We start from the raw sequence: 25,840 nt of genomic DNA, 5'->3' as shown, positions 1-25,840 counted from the left end.
ACCTTAGGTACATAGCCATGCCTTGGTTTGAGGACGACCCTGGCGTCGTTAGGCTCAAATTCAAGACAGGATGGGCTCACGGAGAGAGCCTGTAGGTCACCCACACGCTTCACCGATGCTAAAGCAAGAAGCAGAGCGGTCTTGAGGGTTAATGAACGGTGGTCCGCAGATAGCAGAGGCTCAAAGGGAGGACCCTTTAGAGCCCTCAGGACTGTAGGCAGATCCCAAGTGGGAACTGTAAGAGGGCGAGGGGGGTGTAGCCGCCTGGAGCCCTTCAAGAAACGAACGATAAGGTCGTTCTTGCCCACTCCTTTTCCTCCGATGTGGGTATGTGAGGCTGAAATAGCTGCCACATAGACTTTGAGCTTGGAAGGGGCACGGCCGTTATCCAACAACTCTTGTAAGAATGACAGTATCAGCGATATGTCACAGGACACCGGGTCAGCGCCGCGTGGTGCACACCAGGAGGCGAAGACAGACCATTTGAGGGCATAGAGACATCTAGTGGACGTGGCTCTAGCCTGGGATATGGTGTTCAGTACGCTCTCAGGGAGGTCCGAAGGCTCCCGTCGAGAGGCCAAAGGTGCAGAGCCCACAGCTCTGGCTGGGGGTGCCATATCGTGTTCCCTGCCTGAGAGAGGAGGTCCCGCCTCAGGGGAATGGGCCACGGGGCTACTACTAGCAGCTGGGAGAGATCTGCAACCCAAGGCTGGTTTGTCCACAGAGGGGCTACCAATAGCACTCGGTGCGCTTGATCCCTGATTCTCCTGATTGTCTGCTGCAAGAGCGCGATCGGGGGAAAAGCATAGAGGAGCCGGTTGGGCCAAGTGTGGGCCAAGGCGTCCTTTCCCTTCGAGAAGTACGTCGGGCAATGAGTATTGTCTTCTGAGGCAAAAAGGTTGATTTCTGCCAGCCGAAGATTTGCTGAACCGACATGGGGTGGAGTGTCCATTCGTCCGAAGGAACATTGCTCGGAGATAGCATATCTGCTCCCCGGTTCAGTTTGCCTGGAACATGAGTTGCCCTCAGTGAGCGCAGATTGGACTGGGCCCATTCCAAGAGGTGAAATACTAGGGAAAAAAGGCGTCTTGAGGAGAGGCCTCCCTGGTGATTTATGTAAGATACCACCGTCATGCTGTCTGATCAGACTAAGACGTGACGATCTTTTAGCACCGGTAGGAAGTAGCGTAGAGCCAACCATACTGCCTGCATTTCCAGGTAGTTGATATGGAGGCTTCTTTCCTGGTTCGACCAGAGGGCGAAGGCCGGTTCGCCATCGCACAGAGCCCCCCAACCCGTGTTGGAGGCGTCTGTCGTGACCACTTTCCGGCTGGATGTGGAGCCCATGGGCATACCCTGCTCTAGCCAAAGGGGATCTTTCCACGAGGCTAGGGCGGTTACGCAGGCTTGGTTCACCAGAACACGCAGACGTCCAAGACGCCAAGCGTGTCGAGGAACTCTGGGCTTCAGCCAGTACTGGAGGGGGCGCATCCGGAGGATGCCCAGACTCAGCACTTGAGATGCGGAGGCCATAAGGCCCAGCATTTTCTGAAAAACCCTGAGGGGGCGTAAAACCCTGGGTGTGAATGAGGCCGCAAGCCGTCGAATGACCAGAGCTCGTTCTGGCGATATTCTGGCGGTCATGCGTTTTGAGTCGAAGACTGTTCCCAGGAACGAAATACGTTGGCTGGGTGACAGTGCACTCTTGGCAAGATTGATCCTGAGTCCCAGGCACTCCAGGTGGCTGAGGAGGAGGGATCTGTGGGACCTTAGCTCGTCCTCCGACTGGGCTAGGACAAGCCAGTCGTCGAGGTAATTCAGAATGCGGATTCCCTTCTGTCTGAGAGGGGAATGAGCCACATCCATGCAATTTGTGAAAGTGCGGGGAGCTAGAGAGAGTCCGAATGGAAGGACCATGTATTGATAAGCAATTCCCTCGTAGGCGAATCTCAAGAATCGCCTGTGACGGGGGGCTATCTGAATGTGGAAGTAAGCATCTTCCAGGTCCAGAGAGAAGAACCAGTCCTCTGGGCGTATTTGCGAGAGGATCTGCTTCATCGTGAGCATTCTGAAGCGCCGTTTCATAAGGGCGCGATTCAGATGTCTGAGATCGAGGATGGGGCGGATGCCGCCGTCCTTCTTTGGTACGAGGAAGTACCGGCTTTAGAAGCCTGACTCGATTTGGTCTGATGTGCGGCCACTGACTCATCGAGGGGGGGGCAGCCACTCATACCCTTTCTCCTCTGCGCCGTCCACGGAGGTGAGAGCAGAGGAGTAAGAAGGTCGAAGACGGGCCGAATAGGGGGCGCGCCACGACTTCGTGAGTTCGCCGTGAACTTCCGGAAAGAACGGTGAAGTTCTTTGACGAGGGGCCTGATGGCGCCCCGGCAAGAACCATTCGTCCAGGCGGCTGCGAGTGGGTTCCTCTGGGGGAGACCACTCTAGACCCAGTTCGTTGACTGCCTTCGTGAGGACCCGGAAGAGCTCGGAGTCCGCACTTGGGCCGTGTCCGCTGGGTTCTGGAGACGGCGAGGGGGCGGGGTCATCTACCAAGCCCGCTAACTCCTCCCCGTCTGAAGCCGCTAACGACATGGTGTCGTCTTCCTCAAGTTCATTTCCACCGAACGAGATCATGTCACAGGTGGCCGCCAGTGGACGCTGATCTGTCCGGGTGAAACAGACCGGGGAAAGCTCTCTCTCCGGGGAAGGCGAGGCACGGCGAGCCGGCGTGAGCTCGCGCTTCCCCGAGCGCTTAGTTCCTCTACCTCGCTGCTTCATTCGCACAGTGGCCTGTGCGGGCAGAGGCGGTGGTGATCGAGGGGCGGAGTCACTCTCTGAAAAGAAAGCTATCCGCGAGCGCAGAGAGGAGAGACTCATACTCTCGCAGTGAGAGAATTCCGTCTCTTTGAGCGCGTTCTCTGCGTGGGAGAGACCCAGGCATGAGACGCACTCGTCGTCCCGTCAGCGGCGTGTAGGAAGACCCCACACGAGCAACAGGGACGACGCGGCATTGTAGCACAGTGAAAACTGCACGTAAATACCGCAGGAAATTTGCTCAGAAATTTACTCTTTTAGCGTCGCCGGATAGCGGCAGGGAAAAGACCGTAGCTGAGTAGCGAACCGTTCGCTAGCGAAGCCGGCAACAGAATCCGCCGGAGTTGAACAGCGCTGAACGAAGCCGCTGAGCGAAGACGCTGAGCAGGAGGTCGAATCCGCTGCAGGTGCTCTCTAGACGGCGAAGCAGTCAGTCTCGGGAAGCGAAGATCAGGTCGTCGCTGAAGGAGAAGAGATCTGAAGACCCTATGGCGATGTGTCTGCTTATATAGCCATAAGCCCAGCCCATTTTGGCGGGTGCCATCGCCATTGGTCTGGCAGCTCCGCTGCGATTGGTTTAAAGTTTTACTTTTTTCCAACCAATCACCGTGCAGTTTTCACTGCGCTATTGAATTGCTTCAGTCATCGGAGAAAAATGACTTTTCCCCATAGCGTCCTGCTACGCAGTATGAGTGAAGTATCGATAGGGAACAACAGTTACTGTATGTTGAATGAACTCGTTTAATCATTGTTATACAGCTACACTGTTTACCTGAAAGATTTTCGGGGCAGAAACCAAAAAACCCAGTGCTGATGACAAGGTTGCTGCAAAGATTCCAATTGTGATCAAATGCCCAGATCCTGAAACCATGCTAAGTATCTAGAGATGCAAGAGAATGCAAAAGAAACTAAAACATCTTATATAGGTAAGACTTCCCAATAAGGTTGTATTTGCATCTATTCAAGCACAATAAGCATGTGTTTCATCTTCACATCTGTGCAAGTGGCACATCTATGAAATCACAATGAACGTGTGTTTCATCTGCATCTAAATATGCTCATCTCGAATCCGTAAAAGCCCCAGGGCTGATTTTTGATGTTTAATAAATGATAAATTCATCCAAATTTCAGGTAACAATAAAATCCATACAGCCTTCAAAATGTTTGTGTTGGGTTCACAGCAAAATGCCAAGAGTACAATTACCTCTGCTCAGAGCACATTTGGTCCCATTCCAAAGAGAGTTTAAGTAACCCTGAATCAGAGTTAAATTTATTGAGATAATAATGTGATTAATTAAGTGATGATTGAGCATGATGATAATGAGCAGAATCACTGAAGGAAAGACAAGCACAAGAACTACAACTGACTTCAGTTTTGGATTAAATCAACTGAAGATACAAGCACATGAACTCAGCCGAAGAGGATTAAGCAACAAACAGCATTACCAGCTTCACTTATTACTAACCAGATTGACCTAATTTCTGTCAGACCTCTACAGAAGCTCTTATTGGGAATTAACCGAGGTTTAGATGTTGATGTTTTATAAAAATGTTTGGTCACCATGATGGTGATCAGTGTTGCCTTTAGTTGGGCAGTTTGACTTATAACATTTAACAGTGTTTACCAAAACAAAGAAAAAGCTAGAAAGAAAGGCAGAAACAAAGCTCATGGGGTGATGCAACTTTCTGAATTAAAATAATAATGGTTCACTTATTTTATATCTGATCAAAATTATGTTTGCCAGCAATGTCTGAATTTATGAATATGATGTGATTTGTTAATTATAAATAACTACTTTTGGTCAGGTATAAAATTAGTGAACTGTTCTATTTTTTATTCAGAAAGTTACATCAACTGATCAAATTACATGTTTTGGTAAATGCTTTTACAAAGACAAACTCACATAAATTGGTGAAAGTCAAAATGCCCAACTAAAGGAAACACTGATCATCACCATAATAGTGACCAAACATGTTTAATAAAAGATCAACATCCAGACCTCTTTTAATTCTACATAAGAGCTTCTGTAGAGGTCTGACAGAAATAAAGTCAATCTGGTTAGTAATAAGTGAAGCTGGTAATGCTGTTTGTTACTTAATCCTCTTCGGCTGAGATCTGGGGCCTGTACCATGAAGCTGGTTTAGGTGGCTAGCCAGCTATGTTTCAGTTTAGTTTGTGCCAATCTTGGGTTTTAGGTACCATGAGAGTAGCTCGGCTTTATTCGGTGTTCGTCGCCATGGTGTTTTACGCTGCACGGCTAACCTGCTCCGGGGCAGATTATGTTCTGGATTCGAGATCTCAGACTAAAGTTTGACCAATCAGCTGTGAGCAAAGAAACATATAGGTGACGTAACTGACTCACAGTGCGTGTTAGAATGGCTAGTTATTTTTTATACTGTTTAATAAAATAATATAAAAATATATATTACAAATATAAAATCAAATATTGTTTACTATATAGGTAAAATCTGATTTTACAGATTTGCTGGCTTTCCCTTACACTCACATGAAATTCAATTTACTTACTTATATTCCACTTTTATTGTATCACGTGTATTTGCATTGCAGTTTTTACATTCTTGTCTGTGGTGCAGAACATCTAGAAACACTTTCAGTTTCACTGTATTAGGACATTTTTCTGAACCGTAGTTTTTATTAAGGCTTCAATGAAATGACTGACCCTGGTTAATGGCGCAAAGACTAGTCTATTAAAGGTAAAGGCTTATGCATTCTGTTGTAAAAGCAGGCCGTTTTATTAAGTGTTATTCTTATATTTTCTTCCGCTTCTCTGTGTTGCAGAACACACCGCTATTTATAATTCTGAGCTCCGTTGTCTTTCTGGAAAAAAATAAACTAGTTTTTTTCCTGCAGAGCATCATATCAGACTAAAAGGAGACCAACATGCACCAGTCCGCGTTATTTTTTGGGCAACTTGTTTGACACGCATTCATTGATTTTAAACACGTAAGATGTCAGAGTTTACAATGCAGAAGCCTTGTGGTGTCATTTGCCTGTCAAATTAGCCGTTTACAGCATTTAACAAATTTGTACAGAAGTTCAGAATATATGAGAATGAACTTTATTTGCACGCAACTCCTCTCATGTGTACTCGGAAGGGAAATGATGAAGCAGATGTAAGGTTAACTTTCTTGCTTCTGCTGCCTGAATGGATGTTTTTTGTCCGCAAGAGGTTTAAAATTGCAATATGCGGGAGCTTCAATTAACATTTGTTGTAATATTTCTGTACCCATGCCTTACATAAAAAAAGTTTCCCGCAAGGACACGGACCCCTTGTAGTTCCACCGAGGACCCCGCGGATCCTGTTTGCACTACAGTAAATGTGTGTACTATATAGTGTTTAACTTGCGCATTAACGCAATCAGCAGTGTTTCTGAAACACTTCTCTCTTGCTTAGACAGCAGAAACATATCACTCCATGGCTGAAATTCATTTTTGTGTTCATATTGTGGAAATCGCTTTATCCATTTATAATGCGATTGGTTTAGCCATGCTGACGTCACTCGTTCATGTGCACGCGCGCGCAAACTAATCTTAGCTTCAGGATCAAAGCTTGAGTTGACAAAGAAACTCCACGAGCTGCTTCATGGTACCAACAAAGCTTGATCACGTTGGTTTGGTTTTGTCAACCCAAAACTAATCCAATTACCCTGAGTTTGTTCAGCTACATTCATGGTACAGGCCCCTGGAGTTCATGTGCTTGTATCTTCAGTTGATTTAATCCAAAACTGTGGCTGAAGTCAGTTGTAGTTCTTGTGTTTGTCTTTCCTTCAGTGATTGTGCTCATAATCATCATGCTCAATCATCACTTAATTAATCACGTTATTATCTCATTAACTTTAACTCTGATTCAGAGTTACTACAACTCTCTTTACAATGCGACCAAATGTTCTCTGACCAGAGGTAATTTAATTTTCTGGGGATTTTGCTTTGTGGGAGAGTTTGCCTTTTAGATCCACTATAATAAAATGTCTGTGTAAAAAAACAGTAAAGCATTCATCAACATTTGTCTTGATATATATTCACATGTAACATCTTCAAAAGTAAATACAACTAAGTCTGTTGTGACCAACCCTAGCTAATTGTGTCTTTTAGCAGCAATCACCTGAAAGTTGTTTGCAAGTCCAAAGCCACAGGTACGGTTCTGTTCACACCTGTCAAAATTCCAGCCCAATTTACAGCCTAAACCGCTGCACTGGATTGAAGAATTGATAGCTAAACTATCGTTTAGATTGCCAGAAGCATCCCTTAAAACAGTTGAAGCTGAAGAAGATACGACATAATCCACATTTTATTATATCAAAATAGGCAGTTTATGAGATGTAATTAACAATAATCTGGTCTCACCGACTGTGATTGAAATTAGCACATAGCTCACGGTTGTCCAGAATATGGCCAGCAGTGTGCCTTTAGGAATTGCACCTGTTGGGTCCTGAAAGAACATGTTAGATTGAGAGACACTACCGATCAAAAGGTTTTCCTGACAGCAAGCAACCATTGAATTAATAACATTTTTGATTTGACAATGTTAACCCAACAGCACATGTACGTCTGGCCGGTCTAAAAGCGCAACGACGGCCCCCATACCTATAAAGTCTAACAGGTCAGTGCTCTTTACCAGCTCATTATAGTTCTTCATTACGTCGGCTTTGGGCCGGCTCACTACCACAAGCTGATGCCACACTTATCTGTTTGCGCGTACACATTCATCTTTTTAAAACCACCAGAGAGGCGAAGCAGATGTTTTCATGTAAGTATTTGCTAAAGGTAATTTGGAAGAAATCACTTCATAATCATATTAATGATGAACACCTGCACCAAAATCACTGAAATAAACCAAGAACACTAAAAAGTCAATATTGTTTCCTTTTGTTGAGCTCTTATGTTAAAGTATGTCTGGTCACCTGTGATAGTGTAAGTTATTGCCGGTGGAACAATTTGGGAGGTGACATCATCATCAATCATCGTCCATCATCTCTAAAATAGATTGTTTACATTTGCAGGGAGTCCTGAATGAGATGCATCGCAACATGAAGCTTTACATTTGACTGTCATTCTTGAGATTCATACTCTTTCATTCAGGCGTCTGTACTAAGAGAAGACGTTAATGATGTCTAATTCTCCTCTGGTGAAATATTGACAGATTTATTGTGTTTATCTGTTATTTACACTTGACGTTCATCTAAGACCGTGTGACTTAAGCAAGTAAATATATTATTTTAATGATGTATCTTCAAAGAATCAATGCAGTTGTTTACTGTAAAATACCTACAGTAACTAGCTGGCAACAGTGTTATGACAATATATTACTGTAGAAATGAAAGGTAAGGGCTAACAGTTTAGTTAATACATGTAACATGTGTAACAAGGGCACCATCAAATAAAGTGTTACCATTCTGTAAGGACCACTGTCCATCCCAAGGTAGGTAGAGATTACGACAGGCCCTAATAAACATCATATGCCTACCCCTAACTAGAGATTACGGCAGCTACATCTGAAAATCCTGTGCCATCCTTATTCGAGAGCCTGCTCCCATCTCCATCCCTTCCGTTCCCTTCCATCCATCCATCCATCCATCCATCCATCCATCCATCCCCACCCTAGAGCAAAGTGACCATCAGACCATCCCAGCCCAGGCAAATCCATCCCCAACCAAAAACAAAGACGGACTACTTGTCACATTAATGCTAAATTTACAATACTGAGTATTTAATGCTAAACTTACATCACATGACAGCATTTTTTAAGTTATAGCTGCACTCAGTTACATTATACTGTTACTATTTTCCCTGCTTATAACATTGCTCTGTTGTCTGATATCGATCACAAAATAAGATAAATTTAGACCTAAACAGTCTCAACCAATGAAATTTCTTAAATCACAATTTATAAGCTCTCCGGTAGTGTCTCTTCGCTCTGTTTTTTTGTGCAAATTGAGAAATAAAGCGAGCAAGATCAGAGTGCCTGTGCAAAACTCTGCACGTGTTTGCTTGTGTATTGCGATGCCCATCATTCATAAAAAATGGCAAAACCCAACTCTAACATAATTTAGCTTTATTTCCTTTAAAACCAAATGTGCGCTTTAATATCATCGGATTATCAGCATATATGCACCATATAGAATAAATACCACTGAAAAACAGCTGGGTTTCTCTGATGTTAACCCAGGATGAAGTTAGAAACATTCACGTATAAATATTGGTAGGCTACACTCACATACATTGGGGATATGTTGTCATAAATCAAGAAATCTCTCTGCTGTAAGCTTTTCATAATGTCAGGCTTTTTAAAGTTATTTTAAATGTGGCAGCCGCAGCAAGTGTGCATTCAGAGACAAGCCCCATTCACGACTTGCATTGTCCTGAAAGCGTGGTCTGTCAAAACATATCAAAACGGAACCGGGGGTTACATAAACATTGAAGACACATTATTTCTTTTTTTCTTTGTTTGACACCTCATGAGTCTTATGTCTCATGAGAAACTGATCATAATATTAAAACGACCAAGCAAAATTAGGCCAGTGCGGTGCTAGGCAAGAAACTTGCGACTTTAGCCAGTTTCTTTCTGTGTGAATATTTTTCGCATCATAAGCCAAAATATCATAAATGGTTAATTTGTTTTGTAGCTCAACTTCTGCCAAGTTGAACATCTTATTTGGAATACATTTTAAAACTGCTACTTGCCGAAATATTTCGGTTCTTGAATGAATTGCAAGGCTCAATGTGAGACTGCGCTCTCGCAAGTTTAAAAGGGATTTCTAGTGCAGTTTAAACCTGATTGATGTCAGGTTTAATTAATGATCAGAAATATATTTATTATTATTAATTTCCATTTTGCCAGTGATATTGGAAATTAATGTTGCCAGGGTATACTTTCCAGTTATCTTAAGCCTGCACTCAAGAAATATTCAGCTCTTTGTTACTGCATCAACTGCCACCTCTTGCTGAAATCGCTCTTCACCTCTCTCCACTGGCTACCGGTTGAAGCCCGGATCAGATTCAAGTCGCTGATGTTTGCATACAGGACTATCACTTGATCTGCGCTGGCATACTTTCACACCCTCAAAAACCCCGCGTTCAGCAAACGAGCAGTGCATTGTAATGCCTTCTCATAAGGGCACTAAATCCCTTTCCTGCTCATTCTCCTTCACAACTCCTTCCTGGTGGAACATTCTTCCCAATGCGGTCGGTCAACCATATCTCTCACAACCTTCAAAAAAGTACTGAAAACAGACCTCTTCGGCGAATACTTGACAGACAAATGACAACAAATAAAATTAAAATAAAAACGTACACTAACCCTCTTCTTTCAACAGGTAGTAATCTAGCTTTTGTTGAAACTAGTAACTTTGTATTAGCACCTATTGTACTGCTCTTTGTATGACATATCGCTTATTGCTCCCCTAACTCTTTTTAAGTCGCTTTGGATAAAAGCGTCTGCTAAATGACTAAATGTAAATAACACCAGAAAAATGTCAAAAAACCAATAAGGTTATGCAAGTCAAAACACAGGTCAAACATCAGACAGACTATAAACTTCTATATGCAAAGTTAAATATACAAAACACTGTCCATGCAGCCAAAAGACAAATGCCGTTTAACAGATGAAGGATGAAAGATCCCAAATAAAGCAAACTCTGATCACAATAAAGGTGACTTTAAAGAACAATACAAACATTTTACAGTAGTTTACTGGCAACCACAGCGGCCAGTATTTTTCTGTAAAAACTACGGAACATTTTTCACAGTGTAGCTCATTAATAATAATGTTATGTTAGATATTTTCGCCTTGTGCAGTTTACTTTCTCCGGTACATTAAAGGTTCTGCCCACATTGGCTTTTAACGCGCTGTTGCATTCAAAATGTTCACTGTGGTGGAAATAAGATTATCCTTAAATAAAGATACATTTATTATAAAAGCTTACCTGTGAATAGGGACGTATTAAACTGTGGTTGTGGAACTCACAACAGTTTGCTCGTATAAGGACAGAAAAGACAGTGCATGGTTATTTTTTATTATAATAGTGTGTTCTTACATCTATCAGGAATATGCAGTCACTTTAGACTGACAGAAAAAAAATGAATAAATGGCAGAATAAATCCTTATTTGAACCTCTGTGATCATTACACATTTGATCTAATGATTTTTCTTTTAATGATTACTTTACAATGTCCTGCATTTGGCTCAATTATCCGCCTATATCGCTTTTTTGTTAGATTATAAACCTGAATAACTCTTGTTTTAATCGTTATTGCGTTGCCTCCTGGCAGGTAATAGGGAATTTATCACATTGGATTTCATTGTTTCACAGTAGGCTACATGTGATTAAGTACTTAAGGTGCCAACTCTTCCTTTGCTCCACCTGGCGGAAATTTTGCAAACTAGTTTCACATGTTTTTAAACTCCAACACTTCCCCAACGGCGGCACTCAACACAGCGATAGGAAGCATTCTAGTTGACTACCCTGTATATACTCATATTTATTATATATATATATATATATATATTATTGATATAATATTCACATTCCCCTGCATAACTTGTATATAACACAGTATAATTTGTATATAGCACATCTGTACTTACAATATACTGCCTACTGTCTTTTTGTCTAATATTGTCAAATGTGTATTGTCTCTCACATATTTATTTTTACGTTTTGTTACCTGTCCCTTGTCACTTTTTCAACCTGTATGTGCACTGGAGGCTTGTGTGTCCAAGCAAACTTGGTAATAAAGCTCTTTCTGACTCTCATTCTCCAGGGTTTGTTTGAAAGCGTACCTAGACCACCTCTTCAAGGAGGTCTCGGTATGCATATTTGGTCCGCTTTTGGACCGCACTCGAGTACGATTGCTGCATTTACACCTGCCCAAACAAACCGGCCAAAAAGAAAAACGAACACTAGTGCAACTAGTGAGTCACTTAATGAGTCAGGTGTGAAAGCCCTCTTACACTGTTAAATGTGTTGGCTTCTCATGCTTAACATAATCAACTTGTTGGATATATAATGTAGCATTTCTGTGCTCGATACACTCCCCCAGCATTGCAACTTGTTTCAGAAAGTTTTTTATACATTTTTTGTTTCTTAACAGGGATCCCAGAAAAGCACCCCCCCCCCCCGAGTCATTCACTGAGCGAAAAAGCACACCCACGTGCGAGAGAAAGACCACGTCCACATCTCAACCAGCCAGCGTGAGAAAGAGCAGCACACCCATAAATGCTATTACACTCGGCAGTGTTTGGTTGCTAAATTTTGGTGATGAATGTTATATTAACGGTAATATAAGGCTGGATTTGGAGATTGTTTCAAACTGATGGATGGTGTGATTCCAGCGCTAAAAGATGCAGGACATCAACTGCACACACTAAGTAAAATTAAGTCATATGTCTGTGACAATCGGCACGTACGTGTATAATGTAAACAGCGCGAAGGTCAAATTTGAATATGCATTGTGTGCTTGTGCTGTAGTTCCGTCCCCCATGCAATAATCGTACAGTCTGTATCCTTCTTTTCTAAATTTGATCAAACTAAAAACTCTTCGAGAATATGACTACTGTATATAATACTACTGTATAGGTACTCAAGATTAATATGACATTTGCAGAAACTGTGTGTAAAACCCCATCTTTAACTTTAAACATTGTTTTTCTTTATTAATGCAAAAGTGTTTTTATTGGAACAATATTATAAGCACTAAAGTTAAGAGCCCAACTTTAGCGAACTGAATATATATACATGTATACTGTATAAATACGTATTTATAATTTTTTTCCTGCAAACGTAATACTTTAAATAGAAAAAATACCTTGAGATCCCCACAGATGTTGACCCCAGACAGAATTCCTGTGGCAGCTGGGAAGAAAATGGAAAACATCCTGAAGAAATTACCATCTTTTCCTCGAAATGAAGGCAGCAGATTCTCAACGAAGATCTCAGCTGGAAAATCAAAAGTGTGGTCATTTTGGCTGTTAATAATCAACCTGCAATATGGTCACAAAATAATGTTTGAGAGATTCTCTTGCTGGTCCTTCCTTTTTGTTGTTAGTTCTGGTAATGTAAAGTGATAAGTATAGTCTTGTTTCTCAGCAAGGCTTAAAATGGTATTTCTGTTTTAGCTTAGTGATCCAAGACCTGCTTTTTAAGCTTATTAAGTGTTGGATTTTGAATAGTGTGGATTTTCAACAGGTATAATCCCACCAAACAAAGGCATGTCCAAAATGCATATATTCTATGTCATTGATGATGTTGAAAATACGTCCCCTGAGGAGCCAGAATATTGTGTCTTCTGAATGCCTGATATTGACATGATAATGGAATGCATAGTCGATATAAAAATCAGCATGAGTAACAACAGAAATGTTACTTATTGAACGAAAAACCATCAGACGAAGCACCGAGAATACAGTTTAACAATTGATGGATGTTCCATAAAAACCTTTTTGTTTTATTTGATAGGACTCTGTCATTTGAAAGCCATGTTGCCAACACCTGTAAAACCAATTTTTTCCATTTTAAGAAACTACGTCATATGCTGTCACTATCAGATGCAGAGAAGATAATTCATGCATTCATGACGTCAAGACTAGATTATTTTAACGCACTATTAGGTGGCTGCCCTATGGGCCTGTAACAAAAACTCCAGTTAGTTCAAAACAAAGCAGCTCAGGTTCTTACACAAATTTAAAGTATGAGCATATTAGCCCGGTTCTATCATCGTTGCACTGGTTACCTATTAAGCAACGCATACACTTATAAATCTTACTGATTACCTATAAAACCCTACATGGTTAACCTCCTAAATACCTGAGTGAGCTTCTCTTTTATTACAGTCCTTCACGTACACTACATTCTCAGGCCTCAGGTCAGTTGGTAATACCTCAAATTTCAAAATCAAGTGCAGATCCTTTTCCTGTCTAGCGCCTACTTTGGAACAGTCTTCTTTGTACTGTCCAGGAGGCAGACACATTCTGTCAGTTTAAATCTAGATTAAATACACATCTTTTCAATTTTGTATAGAAAACTATATTATAAATCCTCTGAGGATTTAGGCTGCATTAGTTAGATCAACTGGAACCAGGAATATTTCCCATAATAACTGATTCACTTGCTGCATCAAAAAGTGTGTGAAAGTATGCCGGTGCAGATCCAGATATAGTCCTGTAAGCAAGCATCAGTGACTTGAATCTGATACGGGCTTCAACCGGTAGCCAGTGGAGAGAGATGAAAAGGGGTGTCACATGAGCCCTTTTGGGCTGTTGGAAGACGAGGCGTGCTGTTGCAATGTAAAAAGACTTACATTGCATTATACCAGTGATTCTTTGGTGGGCTGTATAGGCAGTGGTGGACTACAGCCAAATTAATTTGTATGTATTTTTAAATTGACCCATTTTGTTGTTTTGTAATAATTGATTAACTCTTATGAATTGACATGTTAAAGAAACACTGAAGTCGACATATAAATACAATTTAATCTTAATGAACACTACAAAAACTTAATATCAAAACAACCCTTTATCTTTTATTAGTGCACAAAAGCTCAAATTTAAACAGAGAAATATTTAACTTGACTTGAGTCAGGGATAGTGCTGCACGATTAATATTATCGCAATCGTGATGTCAGGCTATGCGATTGACGGCAAAATGTTGCGATTATATTAAAGAAACAGTGCATTCGTGAATGTGACAAGACATCCATTTTAAGAGATATAGGCCCATTTTCTATGCGAGAAAAAAAAAGTGGTGGTGGTGCGTCTGCTTGGTCACATGACTTGCGGGGCGCAGTGTGGAGACGGGAGAAATGGATGCAGAGTAGGCCGTCACCGAACTAGTGCCCAGAAAAAATGCTACCTAGTCAGGGATCAAGAGCTCAACTAAAGCAAACACTACTCACAAAAATGCTGTTATTTGGCGATATTTTGGTTTCAGGATATCAGACAATGAGCAGAGAGAGGTACTGGGCAGAATTTGCAAAACTGAGGATTCACCAGTTGATTGAGTAACAACAAAGATTATAGAGGTTTAAGTTTTACAGAGTGATCCACACATTTATATCCAGTTTCTTTTTCAAAAGAGTTCATACAAAGTACAATCTGCTTAAATGTCCGTTTGTTGGAATTATTTCCTAAAAATGTGTACAACCGTATTTCTGTTCTATTTGTTTAATTTACCTGTACTGTTGAGAATATATATATTTTTAAGATAATTTAATTCAGTAAAGCATTTATTTTTAATTTGAAAACTTCAAATTGCAATTCTAGTCCTTGTTGCTAGTTTGAACTGTATATCTCTTTTGCATTTTCAATTATCTGTGTTTGCATTGTCCTTGATAGCAACCAAGTTGACTCATTATACCCAGTTTATCGTAACCGCACATCGCTATTTTAATCTCATTAATTGTGACATTATCCTCAAATCATGCAGCCCTAGTCAGGGAGCAAGAGCTCAACTAAAGCAAACACCTATGTCTATGAGTCTATGACAGCCCATAGAAGGTTTGGAAATTTGTCATACACATAGAGGAATGCCTCATCTGATAACATGGCAAATTACGCGGTAAGTGAAACTGTCTGTGTTTTGTTGGCACATGCTTTAGTTCACCTATTGGTCCAGAGATATGAAAATTGGCTATTTTTGCCTAACAAACACTGATCAACAAAACGGTAACATCTAAACCTCTAAGCACACAGTTTGAGCACACAGTGAGTGTGGTTACATTGTGACCACATCAGGAGCATTTTGAAAGCTTATGGTGACATCAATGTGAAATCAAATTTTTGACTGTTTATCTGGTGAGCAAACTGGTCTTTCACCATGTTTGGCAATGACAGATTTGGCTGTTTGCAGCATGGTTAAAGGCAGCATTATTTTAGGATTGCATGTTTGCATCGGCATACTCACTTTTGAAGCTGAAGAATCCCACAGACTGCTTCTCTTTGTTTGCAGGAATAAATATTCCAACAAAATAGTTTGCTAAGGCTAGTAAGAGTGCAATGAAGAATAGAATCTGAGCCTGTGGTCCGAGAAAAACAAAGAAAAACATCACATGAATTGGCAATAAAAGTGACATTAGTGGGAAATCAAAGGTGCAGTGCTGACAGGAAGATACAGTAACAGAGTATGAAATACCTTAGCCTCCCAACTCATGCCAGCAAGTGTGATGAGGAGGAGAATAACAACAGTAATTGCCCCTACAATTCGCACATCATTGACAGGGTCCACCATCTCAGCATTGTTGTCCTGGGAGAATGTTTTTTGTATGAGAGTTAAAGTATAACAAGCGTGAGAGGATATGTGGTTAACAATGACATGCCATTCTAGTGTCTAAATATAGCATTTAACATAATAGAAGTTATCTAAAATGTCTTTGTTTTCTGTTTTATGTAGTATACATTCCTGTCACCATTGTTTACTTTTAAAAATAAATGAAAACATCAGCAACAAGTCATTCAAGCCGATTCCTGTCTCGCTCTTTAACCACATTTTTACCCATTTAAAAGTACATTTTTATTTGAGTTTGCAGATATACAAGAATAAATAAAACACCACAAGAACATTCATCAACCGTATGTTATTGTGTATGTCTCACTTTAAGTACATCTCTGACAGTCTCTGCAAACCCCACTGTATTGAGTGAGCAAGCAAGAGCATTGGCAAATGAAAAGAGCAGACCAATAGGTGCTCCCAGCTCAGGACCCAGACTTCGAGAAATCATAAAGTAGGTGCCACCTGGATAAATATAGGAACATATTAGTTGCAAAAATTATTAATGACAACTTTACACTACACACGCTGTTAGCCCTTACCAGCTATTTCTACAGTATTGGCAACACTGTTTCCAGCTAGTTACTGTAAGTCATACATCATAAAAGCTCTTATTGAGGTTGAAATGTAAAATCATAGAAATGTCACCGTTAGTAGTTCAGTGATATTGTGTGCTGTTGGCTCTCATTCTTTTTAAGGTGAATTCTTTCTAAACATAAACGTGTGCTTTAAATATCTGTGTTTTGCAAAAGGATGCCAAGCCCAAAAGTGAACATATGGTGCGAAAATGATCATGAAGTGGTGTGAGACAGACAAAAGTGAATTACGAGAAAAAAAAGTTGCATTATAATTTCTAACATTGAAGTCACAATATAGAGACAAAAGATTTAATTACACTGAAAAAAATTAAGCTTTTACCAAAAAATTACATAAACTTGTTACAAAAAAATTTAATATTTTTTTCTCAAATTATATTTATGGCTTGGTTCAAAAAACAATTTATATATTTCAAAAAATCACCATTATTGTGATCAGTGTTTGCTTTAGTTGAGCTCTTGACTTGCACATACACATTTTCTATTAGATGTTAGAGCAAATATATGTGCATACTCTATGTATAGTAAAAAGTCGCTTTGGATAAAAGCGTTGAATAAATGTAAATACTGGTATGAAATCCATACCAATACATCTTATGTTATTGAATAAATTTATATTAGAAAACACTAATGCAGTTACCAATAGAGAAAAGCGGAAAAAAGTCTGATCACCAAAATGGTGACTTACAACATAATGAAACCACTATGAACTAGAGTTGAATCTCTGTTAATTCTCAATAAGATCTTAGACAGCTGACTGAAATAAAGTGAAAGTTGTGTCTGTAATAAGTGAAGATGTTAATGTTGTTTGTGTTTGATTCTCATCTGGTGATATCTTGATAGATGTAATGTGGCGGCTTCCCGTACCGTGAGCTCTCACTGCTCGACTATGGCAGGTCATTTTTCTTTACACAACATCTAATGGCCTGGCGTGCATACTACATTGTTTTCTAGCCGTTTTCCTAGATCTGTGCAAATGGAGACCATTTTGAAAACGCTGTCATGAAACATTTAAAAAACAAAAAGCTAAAACTTTTCCGTCTTTCATCATGAAAATATGGTCTAAGACAGTATAACTTAAGTGAGTTAACAGATCTTTTTAATGATGTATCTTAAAACATTCATTGCAGTAGTTTACTTTAACATGCCTATAGTAACAAGCTGTCAACAGTCGGTTGCCAGTAAATTACCGTAGAAATAGCTTGTAAGTGCTAACAGTGCATTAAATAAATTCAAAATATTATTTGATTTCTCTCACAAGTGCTTCACTTCAGAAACATATATTACACCACTGGACAACATTTGCATTACATTAATGTTGAATATGTGCTTTTTCTGAACTTTGCCATTTTGAGCCCTGGAGATCATTTATTTGTTTGTGTTAAACCAAATAAAGTAATATACATTTGGGATGGCATGAGGATAAGCAAAATATAAATATGAATCTAACCAACGTATTAGGATGTTTTTTTTATAAAACACCACAACAAAGAGAGAAAACCAAGTTAATGTCAAGACTCAACAGCCCAACTAAAGTAGATACTGATCACCCTAATTGTAATGGTATTCTTTATCCATATTAACATGTAATCAGGGGTCAAGTGACACCTATTGCTTCCGTTAGTGTTATTATTATTCTTTCGCTTCTTCTTCTGCCATGGAAATCTATGGCAGCCCATAGAACCGTAAATGGGATAATTGTGAAATTTGGCACACGCACAGAGGACAGTCTGAACTGTTACCATGGCAAATATGTAGTCTCTAACCCAAACTCCATAGCACCACCAACAGTCCAAACTTCCCAATACGTTTTTGTCTATAACTTTTGAACAGTACATCCTTGAATAATTTTTTCCCTTTGAACCCTTGGCCCATGCCGATATATGATGTCATATTCCAATATGAAAATTGTCTAGCCATTTTGAATTTTTCAAAAACAAATACAATTTTAAACTCTTCCTAGACGGTTTGCCCAATTTGCAAAAAATTTGGTATGCAGCATCTAGAGACACAGCAGACAAAAAGGTATCAGAATATCTCCGAATCAGAATTTATTTGGTGCTGTATCTTCGTCAAACCTTTGTGTATCGATACGAAACATGGTACATGTCATCGAAGTCATAATATGAGGTAACATACAAAGTTTCGGCACAGCATCACCTACTGGTCTAGATATAAAAAATGGCTCATTTTGCATTCGACTTTTGAAAACGTTAGTGTAAAATCATAAGAGTGATCTTATTTGATTCCTTGAGGCATGGTAAATCGAACCCTTCCTCATTTATCCATTGTGGGCGTCGCCCATTTTAAATTTTGTAATACAATTATGTATTTTACGAACGCAATAATGTATCGCTACGGAACTTGGAATGGTTCATCAAGGTCAAGTTCTGAAATGACTTATATGAAAGAGAAGAGCTATAATGCAATTTTTTTCAAATGCTTATTACATATGAAGCAATCAACATAATGGTAATGGTAATTGACATTAGTATATTTGTGGGCTGAAGCAGAGTTGTTTTATATCACAGTTGTCATATTCCACCATACTTTCTGTCCGCCAATTTGAATTATTTAGTAAACATACTTTTTTGAACTTTGCAACACTTTTTTATATTGACACGAAATTTGGCCACAGCTTGATCCCCGTAATTGCTGCTTGCAGCTATATTTCTTTCAAATATTTGTGACATATATAAAAGAAAACATTTTTGTAATATTTTTAAATATATGTGGCATATAGGACAAGTATTTGACATATATTTTTATATCTGTGGGAACCAGGGACACTTCCAATAACAACTGATGCATTTGTTGCATCAAAGAGTACAGAACAGTACTCTACTCTCAGCCAGTCTTGTCTCATTGTTCCAAGGTTACCAGAGCGGGCAGGACGCAGTCCAAGGCTACCGGAGCGGGCAGGGCGCAATCCATTCCCAGACCTGACAAATGTTGGACAAAGGACGTGGCGACTCTACAAAACTTCAGTCGCTATTAGATTATTAATGATAATTTTAAATCTAAATTTGTTTTTTATTTTGCCTTGTTGTGCAAGAGGCAGCAGTTTTTGCCAGAGGGGAACTGGAATCCCCTGGTTAGGCCTGGTGTCCCTCTGAGGTTTTTTTTCTCCTCCAATAGACTTTTGGGTTCCTCGCCACCGTTTGCATACTGTTTTGCACTGTTTGCCTGGCCGGGGGGGCTGCTAGAATTTGATAGTCCTATTTAATTAACTCTGCATATAGTAATTTATTGTGTGTCTGATATTTGAACTGTGTTTTGACTTCCATAACCTTTTATGTTTTACTTATAGTCAAAGTTTTCTTGTACAGCTGCTTTGTAACAATGAAAATTGTAAAAAGCGCTATATAAATAAAGCTGACTTGACTTGACTTGACACATGAACATATATGTTATGTTTTTATATGTATATTTCTATGTATAATTTTTCTTTATACGCGGTTTATGAACTATCCCTTTCAGGTTTCTTGATATTGATATTGATATTTATACTGAAGAACAAGACAAAAAAACTGACTATAAAAGTTTTTGCAGTGCAGTTGATGACCACTAGAGTTACTCACCAGAGTAGACCTTTCCATTGGTAGAGATTGCAGACACTGACGTTGCTGTTATGGTTGTGACGATAACAGACATACCGATAATGACCATGGTGAGAACTGTAAGTACAATATGTCATTTTAAAGAAGTTTGTTTGAAAGAAAATGTTCCAATAAGAGAAATGGATAATGATTTACTTACTGATTCCAGCTTGAGATGTGATCCATGGAAGTCGTAGAAACATTATGACTCCCCAGATGTTCAACATACAGCGTATCTGAAACACAACAGCAGCAAACTCATTCAAGTGAGGGTTTAAATTGGGCTGCGGCCATCCGGGCTTGTTCCGAATTTTTACTCCACGCCAGATTACGACTCCCCTCATTGATTCTGCTGCAAAATCTGTTTATCCCAACCTGCCCCACACCTAATCCTAACTCTAATGTTAGTGGGGAATGAGAGAGTCAGAATTAGGCAGAAGTCTTTTTCCGGCATCACACTGACATATAGGCTGACGGTCTCGCTCTGCTCCGTGTCATGTTTGCGCCTCATCTAGTGTATGCACTTGTTAGACCTTACCAGCCATTTTACAGTAATATACTGGCAACACTGTTGCATCTACAAAAGCTCTTAGTGAGGTTTGAATTTTTTTTGTAAATGATCATTCGGGTGATCAGTTTTTCTTTTAGTTGTGCTGTTGACCCTCAATCTTTAAAGTTGAATTTTCTTTAATGTGGTCCTTCAAACTTATTTGCTATGCAAAAGGGAGCTAAGCTCAAATGTGAAAACATGGTGAGAAAATAATGAGGTTAGGAATGGAAATATTTCAATGCCATTAGTCTTTGAAGCAAAGAAGCATGTTGAGAACAAATACATTCACTTAATTGACTGGATGAGTGGACTGTACAGCCAGCATATAAAAAGTATCTGCATTTCTTGCTTTAGTGTTCGTCAGAACCGACTTGGACCACTTGCTGGTGAAACGGTCATGCAGCAGGTAGAGATCATGCATCGGTGGATTTGGCACTGTGTTGTTTCTCCTGGGAATCATTCTCGTCTTGAGTCTCTTCTCGTGGGATAAGTGTCTCGTCACACCCCTAGTATTCACTCAAGATGGTTTCTTCGCTTGCTCACAACTATTTTTGGCCTTTGTGGACCTGGTGGAGATTTTAAGTTTAAGATTTGAATGTTTAAAGGGTGAGTAACCTCATGTATAATGTTTATAGATTACATCTTCGTGGAAAATCTAATTTGTTGAGTAAGGCTCATCATTTTAACAGCGGTGAAAAGCACTAGAAGAAACTGAGAAACTTGTTACTGAGAAATTTCCATTATTGCAGCTGTAATGACTTTACCAAACATATGTAAAATATATATACATTATGAGTTTATAATATTTTTTTATTTAATTTAATTGATTAAAACCATTATGAACTAGAACTAAAACGTCTAAATCCGCCTACCTTTCATCACTAATAGAAGAAAACCAGCACAACCCTAGGTTTTTATTTAACACAGTGTCTAAATTAATCAAAAATAAATCGTCAGCGACATCTGAATTTGTATACCAACATAGCAGTGATGAATTCATGAACTACATAAATTATTATTTCACAAAACAAATCCAAGATATTAGAGAAAACATTATAGCTATGCAACCAGAAGTGAAACCCGCTGAACAAACAACTAACAACGCCTTATGTTCTACCATAGATCACGATGAACTATCTAAAATCATTAGATCATCTGAATCAACTACATGCATGCTAGACCATATACCTACAAATCTACTGAAAGAGATGCTCCCAGAAATTATAGATACTCTTCTTAGCATTATTAACTCATCTCTGACACTAGGACATGTGCCTAAAGCATATAAGGTAGCTGTTATAAGGCCCCTTGTCAAAAAACCCTATCTTGACCCTGGATAACTAGTTTACTACAGACCTATATCGAATCTACCTTTCAAATCTAAAGTTCTTGAAAAAGTAGTCACAACTCAATTATGTTCCTCCAAAGGAATGACATCAATGAAGATTTCCAGTCTGGATTCAGAGCACACCACAGTACAGAGTTACAAATGATCTGCTGTTGGCGTCTGACCAAGGTTGTATCTCCTTATTTGTGCTGCTAGATCTTAGTGCTGCATTCGTCACCATTGACCACAGCACGCTCCTACATAGTTTTGAAAATTATGTCGGCAATAAGGGAATAGCTTTGAAAAGGTTTGGATCTTATTTATCCAACCATTTTTAATATGTAACAATAAACAATGAAGTGTCAGGCAAATCGCAAGTCCAGTACAGTGTACCACAGGGCTCCGTCTTAGGGCCTATGCTCCTCGCATTATACATGATACCTCTAGGAGATATAATAAAGTGACACAGAGTTAGCTTTCACTGTTATGCTGATGATACGCAACTTTATATTTATAAAATGGCGCCCCGGGCAACTGCCCGGTTCGCCCGTGCCTAAAACCGCTACTGCATCCAGGTACAAAGATGTTGGATACCTCAACCTGTGTAATTGAAGGCATTTTTAGGTTCTTTCTGCATTATTATAAGAATGCAACGTGGAGCAAAGACACAGTGTTTTTCTTTAGTAAAATTTATTTGTATAGCACATTTTCTCTTCGCTCTCTCAACGGAGGCAGTCGCATTTTCTCTTGCTCCCGTCCTCCCCTTTACTTTCCTGCTGACCTTGTGTCTCGTCTCGTATCATCTTTTGAGAGATTTTCTCTGCACTGCTCTACAACTGAAATTATGGATCTGATCAAATGGTCTCTAAACGCTATTGACACGATCTTCTCGACGAGAAGCTTGGGTTCGGGGGAACCTGCCTGCCCTGACGGAACGTTTGCAGCTGGCTACACGATGGACGCCTGGGAGAGATGGCGGATCGTGTGTCTGGCTCCTCTTTCCGTGGAGGACATTGAAGATGTCTACCTATTCGGAACCATGATAACAGGTATTATGCTGATTGGATTAGGCTGTGCCGTTTGTTATCGAGAAATTAAGAAAACGGTAACAGCTCTCAAAAGTCTCACAAGGCTGCCCGTTATGATGGAAGTCGTGGGAAGAGCGGTCGGCTCTGGAAATGAGACTATTAACCGCAATATGGATTCTATCACGGAGAAGCTCACGACTTTGCAAAGGAAAATTGATACTCTTGGAGACCATTTTGGACAAAGAGAGTAGCCGTCTAAATGGAATGCGGTTGCTCGCCCAAAGACCAAACATTCAATCTTATCTCTTTCGACTCCCCCGTATCAGCCTTGGCCAAGGCTGCTGCTGAAATTCAACCCTGAGGAGAGCAGTACGGAGAGACGCTCTTGTCCCTCCCTAATTTCTACTGAAACACCTGCATAGACTATTACACACAGACTTTTCCACACAGACACAAACATAGGCCGCACTCGAGGGCGGCCACTCACACCCAGATCCAATGCCTTCGTCGCTTTGACCCGCCAGCCTGACAAGTGGGTCTGCATGCGGCGCCATCATGGCAGCAGAATCAGATGCTGCTTGTCGGAACTGGATTACCTATCCCTGTTGCAAGTCTTGTCTTTGGTGTATTGTGTACATGTTTTTCTCCCCACCTTCCCCATGTTATGCTTTATCTTCTTCTAAAAATACATTTCGTTGCACTGTACTTGTATGTGTGTAATGACAATAAATTGAATCAAATCAAAAAAATCAAATATACAGCAGAGCTGTCCAAAGTGCTTCACAGAGTCAACTAAAACAACAACAACTATACACATGAGAAAATGAATTCACAGAAAACAGTAAGCCTTAAGATCAAAAGAATATAGAAATAAAATAGCAAAACAATATATATATATATATATATATATATATATAAATAAAAAAAACAGGGAGTAAAGGTGAGTTTTCAGTTTGGATTTAAAAGCTGGAACGGAAGATGCAAGGCAGATGTCCAGAGGCAGCTGATTCCAAAGACATGGGGCAGCAACCGAAAAGGCGGGAGTGAGGGACAGATAAGAGAGCCTTGTCAGAGGATCTTAAATGTCGAGTGGATGTCAGTGGATTCAGAAGGTCCTTAAGATAAGATGGAGCCTGATAATTAAGAGCTTTAAAACAAACAATTAAATCTTAAACTGAACCCTAAACTGGACCGGAAGCCAATGGAGCCGGGGCGTAGCCAATACTTTTTTTTAGAGGGGGCCAGGTAAGACCCAGCAATGTTATTGGGGTGACCAAAAGATCCTTACAGATAGAAATTATTTAACTTCAACTTTAATTTACACCAATTCTTCAATTAACATAGTTTGTTGATCAAGTTAAAAAGACAGATTTTTCTGACCTGATCCTTCGGTTCACAATGAACCTCCCTGGTACGTGGTAACTAACGATTAAACGATTAGAAACTGTTCAGCTATAGCACTCAGACTGTGTGTATCACTTGTTCATCGTATGACATCATGTTAACACGAGATAATGTCTCACAGTAATTCACTGCATATGCTAAATGATCTGCGCTGCAGCACTCTGTAAACTCAGACACACATCTTAAAACTGATTCGCACAACAGAGGTGGCCAGAAAGGTGGCCATCCATCACTCAGGGGTAGCCGTGGCCACCCATGTCCACCATGTAGCTACACCCCTGCAAAGGAGGTAATCTTAAATAGGGGTGGTGTGATCATATTTCCTTGCCCTGGTCAATAGCCTTGCCCCGAATTTTGAACCATCTAGAGTCGTCCTAAAGATGACTGGGAGACCCATGTACAGTGAATTGCAATAGTCTAATCGAGAGTCAATAAAAGCATGAAAAACCTTCTTCAGAAATGTTATTATTTTAGAAATGGTCCGTAATTAATAAAAAGTCTTAATAACAGCAGAGGTCATTTTTTTACTTAGGAACAATTCTGAGTCTAAAATAACACAAAAGTCTCTTACATAGGAATAAACTGAGTCGGAAATTATTGCCAAGCTCCTTAATACAAATCATTATGTTTCCTCTTTATATTGCCCGGTGGACGCATATAAAGGTTAAAACTTTAACTTTCCACTTCAGCTGGTTCAAAACGCAGCAGCACGCCTCGTCTTACAAAAAGGCTCATGTGACACCCCTTTTCATCTGTCTCCACTGGCTACCGTTTGAAGCCCGTATCAGATTCTGTCAAGTATTCTGTCAAGTTTTTGCCGAAGAGGTGTGTTTTAAGTAGTTTTTTGAAGGTTGTGAGAGATGTGGTTGACCGGAACACATTGGGAAGAATGTTCCACCAGGAAGGAGTTGTGAAGGAGAATGAGCGGGAAAGGGATTTAGTGCCCTTCTGAGAAGGCATTACAAGGCGCCGCTCGTTTGCTGAACGCAGGGTTCTTGATGGGCTGATGGAGTGTGGTAGGGTGTGAAAGTATGCCGGTGCAGATCCAGTGATAGTCCTGTATGCAAACATCAGTGACTTGAATCTGATCTGGGCTTCAACCGGTAGCCAGTGGAGAGAGATGAAATGTGTTTTGAACCAGCTTAAGTGGTTTGATAGCCTTTGCAGGAAGACCAGCAAGGAGAGCATTGCAGTAAACCTTGAGATGACCAGGGCCTGGACAAGGAGTTGTGCCGCATGTT

The 25,840-nt window shown here is 40.2% G+C and overlaps 1 protein-coding gene across 2 annotated transcripts in view; it reads right to left on the bottom strand.

The window, feature by feature from the left end:
- Positions 1-25,840, bottom strand: part of slc12a10.3 (solute carrier family 12 member 10, tandem duplicate 3) — a 54,653-nt gene that overhangs the window by 15,629 nt on the left and 13,184 nt on the right. For both annotated transcript variants that reach the window (XM_079464629.1, XM_079464628.1), the window contains exons 3-11: positions 20,451-20,526; positions 20,273-20,368; positions 16,421-16,560; positions 15,961-16,071; positions 15,733-15,844; positions 12,641-12,771; positions 7,181-7,265; positions 6,939-7,096; positions 3,587-3,694 (exon numbers count right to left, since the gene is read on the bottom strand). In XM_079464629.1, coding sequence (XP_079320755.1) covers positions 3,587-3,694; positions 6,939-7,096; positions 7,181-7,265; positions 12,641-12,771; positions 15,733-15,844; positions 15,961-16,071; positions 16,421-16,560; positions 20,273-20,368; positions 20,451-20,526 — 1,017 coding nt within the window. The remainder of the gene's footprint in view (positions 1-3,586; positions 3,695-6,938; positions 7,097-7,180; positions 7,266-12,640; positions 12,772-15,732; positions 15,845-15,960; positions 16,072-16,420; positions 16,561-20,272; positions 20,369-20,450; positions 20,527-25,840) is intronic.

Source organism: Barbatula barbatula (genome assembly GCF_947034865.1).
Source record: "Barbatula barbatula genome assembly, chromosome: 1".
NCBI classification, from domain to species: domain Eukaryota; kingdom Metazoa; phylum Chordata; class Actinopteri; order Cypriniformes; family Nemacheilidae; genus Barbatula; species Barbatula barbatula.
The sequence above is the reverse complement of the archived record's forward strand: the minus strand, read 5'-3'. Positions and strand labels throughout refer to the sequence as shown.